At 32.9% G+C, this 3,801-nt stretch overlaps 1 protein-coding gene across 1 annotated transcript in view; it reads right to left on the bottom strand.

Moving 5' to 3' along the window:
• Window positions 1-171: 171 nt before the first annotated feature.
• LOC106470705 overlaps window positions 172-3,801 on the bottom strand; it is a 21,946-nt gene continuing 18,316 nt past the window's right edge. Inside the window, exon 7 of the mRNA XM_022399341.1 lies at window positions 172-384. Within this exon, the coding sequence (XP_022255049.1) occupies window positions 340-384 (45 nt within the window). The 3' untranslated portion in view covers window positions 172-339. The remainder of the gene's footprint in view (window positions 385-3,801) is intronic.

Here is a 3,801-nt window from a genome sequence, read left to right as displayed (position 1 = left end):
ACTGCTAAATTAGGGACGGCTAGCGCAGAAAGCCCTCATGTAGCTTTGCGCGAAATTCAAAAACAAAACAAACCGTAACGTTAAATGTGAAAGATAAGCTTCTGATTTACCAACATTTGTTTTTCTGTCTTTCATGACTAATTTTGAGATCAATAAGCCTTTTTCCATCCGTTTATGATTGTGAAAATTTTAATGTGCTTTTCTTCAACTGGTTGCATATGTACAAACACATTACTCAGGCATACGCTGGGAAATATGATGAGGCAGTATTCTAGCGTGCCACCACTTAACGTTTAAAATCCCATCTTCTGCCACTGGAGTGAACAGGTGTTTTCTTCTTTACTTCTTCATGCAAAATTTCGAATGTTGTCGCCATTGTTTGAGCTGAAACAAGAAAGAAATCGTTAAGATAAAAAAAAAAAAAGGAGATAAATGAATGCAATACTAAGACAATTTTTAAGGTTATCATGAAATACAAATGATGTATTTAAGCTGCTTTTATTGATTTATCTAGCGTATAGCCGGTCAAAAATGACAGGGCAAGTACTACCACCCCCACCCCACAGTATAACTTAACCTCACATTTCATGACTAACCGAAATAAATACATTTTGCGAAATAAAGTTTGACCAATAAAGAGGCAGAAAAGTGTAGTCAAACGTCAGTAAATTCCTTGGTGAGCCAATCAAAATTAAGATCATTCATGAAATGACTTCGTGGCGTATAATTATTGGTAAAAATCAGTTAGATTAACAACTTTTGGTAACAAGTTTCCAGTTTTGTTGTCTATACATTTCATTTTATACTTTTATCACATAGACTAACAACAATATTAGGTTATACTTTTGTTGCTAAGCAGCATGACATTAAAGTCATTGTTGGAACGTAAATATTTAATTTCTGTAGAGCATATTGGTGTATAAAATACATATTAATATTAGAAATAAACGACCTTTTCTGAAGTTTTGTACTGTCGGTTTCGGTATGTGTTTTAGTGAACGTTCCCGAAGAAGCTGTAAAGCGAAACGTTGAGTATCTAATTATGGTTTCCACATTATTTCAGCTCTTACATAGTTGACATAATTTTATGTTATTCAGATTCTCAGTCAGGATTGTTGACTTCATGTCCATGTAACGTACATGTGTTTTAACTTTTTTATTCTTTATCGGCATAGAATGGCTCTGATTTTGTTTTCTTTATTTCAAGTACAAACTTCTCTTCACCGATTTGAGATTTAATTACAATTTTGGATTGAGGAGGTCAAACACTTTTGATTGATGTATTTGAGCATGCCAAAGTTCTCATGGATTAATTTACTCTAATCCTACTTAACATAATTTCAAGAGCCACGGCTATTGAGGATTCCCTCTTGTTTTTAATTTCTATAACCGTCTTCAGGTCGAAAGCAGGAAATACAATAGCTGTTTCTACTTTTAGTAGCTAAGCCTGAAGAGAAGCGATTGTCCGAAACGTCGAAAAAAATAAAATAAAACGGCTTAGACATTGGTTTTATGTTTTTTTCTGTTATTTTTATATGTATGTGAATATTATTAAACGAGTGTGTGCATTCAACTCATCTATATCTTACCTATTTACACCAAAATAAAAACTTTTTGAATATTTTAATCCCCTCTGATTATGTCAGAGTAAAAGAGTATTTTAACTAATGTCATCTTATTAATAAAACATTGGATCCCTGTTCTTCTTACTCACATCAGAAATAAAACATTAGATCCCTGCTCTTCTTACTCACATACAAATAAAACATTAGATCCCTGTTCTTTTTACACACATAGAAATAAAACATTAGATCCCTGCTCTTCTTACGCACATAGAAATAAAAAATTAGATCCCTGCTCTTCTTACTCACATACAAATAATACATTAGATCCCTGTTCTTTTTACACACATAGAAATAAAACATTAGATCCCTGCTCTTCTTACTCACATAGAAATAAAACATTAGATCCCTGCTCTTCTTACTCACATAGAAATAAAACATTAGATCCCTGCTCTTCTTACTCACATCAGAAATAAAACATTAGATCCCTGCTCTTCTTACTTACATCAAAAAATAAAACATTAGATCCCCTTTCTTCTTACTCGCATCAGAAATAAAACATTAGATCCCCGTTCTTCTTACTCACATCAGAAATAAAACATTAGATCCCCGTTCTTCTTACTCACATCAGAAATAAAACATTACATCCCTGTTCTTCTTACTCACATCAGAAATAAAACATTAGATCCCCGTACTTCTTAATTACATCACAAATAAAACATTAGATCCCCGTTCTTCTTAATTACATCAGAAATAAAACATTAGCTCCCCGTTCTTCTTACTCACATCAGAAATAAAACATTAGATCCCCGTTCTTCTTACTCACATCAGAAATAAAACATTACATCCCTGTTCTTCTTACTCACATCAGAAATAAAACATTAGATCCCTGTTCTTCTTACTCACATCAGAAATAAAACATTAGATCCCTGTTCTTCTTACTTACATCAGAAATAAAACATTAGATCCCTGCTCTTCTTACTTACATCAGAAATAAAACATTAGATCCCCTTTCTTCTTACTCGCATCAGAAATAAAACATTAGATCCCTGTTCCTCTTACTCGCATCAGAAATGAAACATTAGATCCCCGTTCTTTTTACTCGCATCAGAAATAAAACATTAGATCCCCGTTCTTCTTACTTACATCAGAAATAAAACATTAGATCCTTGTTCTTCTTACTCACATGGAAATAAAAAATTAGATCCCTGCTCTTCTTAAACACATAGAAATAAAACATTAGATCCCTGCTCTTCTTACGCACATAGAAATAAAACATTAGATCCCTGCTCTTCTTACTTACATCAGAAATAAAACATTAGATCCCTGTTCTTCTTACTCACATCAGAAATAAAACATTAAATCCCTGTTCCTCTTAAACGCATCAGAAATGAAACATTAGATCCCCGTTCTTTTTACTCGCATCAGAAATAAAACATTAGATCCCCGTTCGTCTTAATTACATCAGAAATAAAACATTAGGTCTCTGTTCTTCTTACTCACATCAGAAATAAAACATTAGATCCCTGTTCCTCTTACTCACATCAGAAATAAAACATTAGATCCCTGTTCCTCTTACTCACATCAGAAATAAAACATTAGATCCCCGTTTCTTACTCACATTAGAAATAAAACATTAGATCCCCGTATCTTCTTAATTACATCAGAAATAAAACATTAGATCCCCGTTCTTCTTACTCACAGCAGAAATAAAACATTACATCCCTGTTCCTCTTACTCGCATCAGAAATAAAACATAAGATCCCTGTTCTTCTTAATTACATCAGAAATAAAACATTAGATCCCCGTTCTTCCTACTCGCATCAGAAATAAAACATTAGATCCCCGTTCTTCTTACTCACATCAGAAATAAAACATTAGATCCCCGTTCTTCTTAATTACATCAGAAATAAAACATTAGCTCCCTGTTCTTCTTACTCACATCAGAAATAAAACATTAGATCCCTGTTCCTCTTACTCACATCAGAAATAAAACATTAGATCCCTGTTCTTCTTATTCACATAAGAAACAAAATATTAGATCCCTGTTCCTCTTACTCGCATCAGAAATAAAACATTAGATCTCCGTTCTTCTTAATTACATCAGAAATAAAACATTAGGTCCCTGTTCCTCTTACTCACATCAGAAATAAAACATTAGATCCCTGTTCCTCTTACTCACATCAGAAATAAAACATTAGATCCCTGTTCTTCTTTTTCATATTAGAAACAAAATATT

This window comes from Limulus polyphemus, unplaced genomic scaffold (assembly GCF_000517525.1).
Source record: "Limulus polyphemus unplaced genomic scaffold, Limulus_polyphemus-2.1.2 Scaffold4171, whole genome shotgun sequence".
NCBI lineage: Eukaryota > Metazoa > Arthropoda > Merostomata > Xiphosura > Limulidae > Limulus > Limulus polyphemus.
The sequence above is the reverse complement of the archived record's forward strand: the minus strand, read 5'-3'. Positions and strand labels throughout refer to the sequence as shown.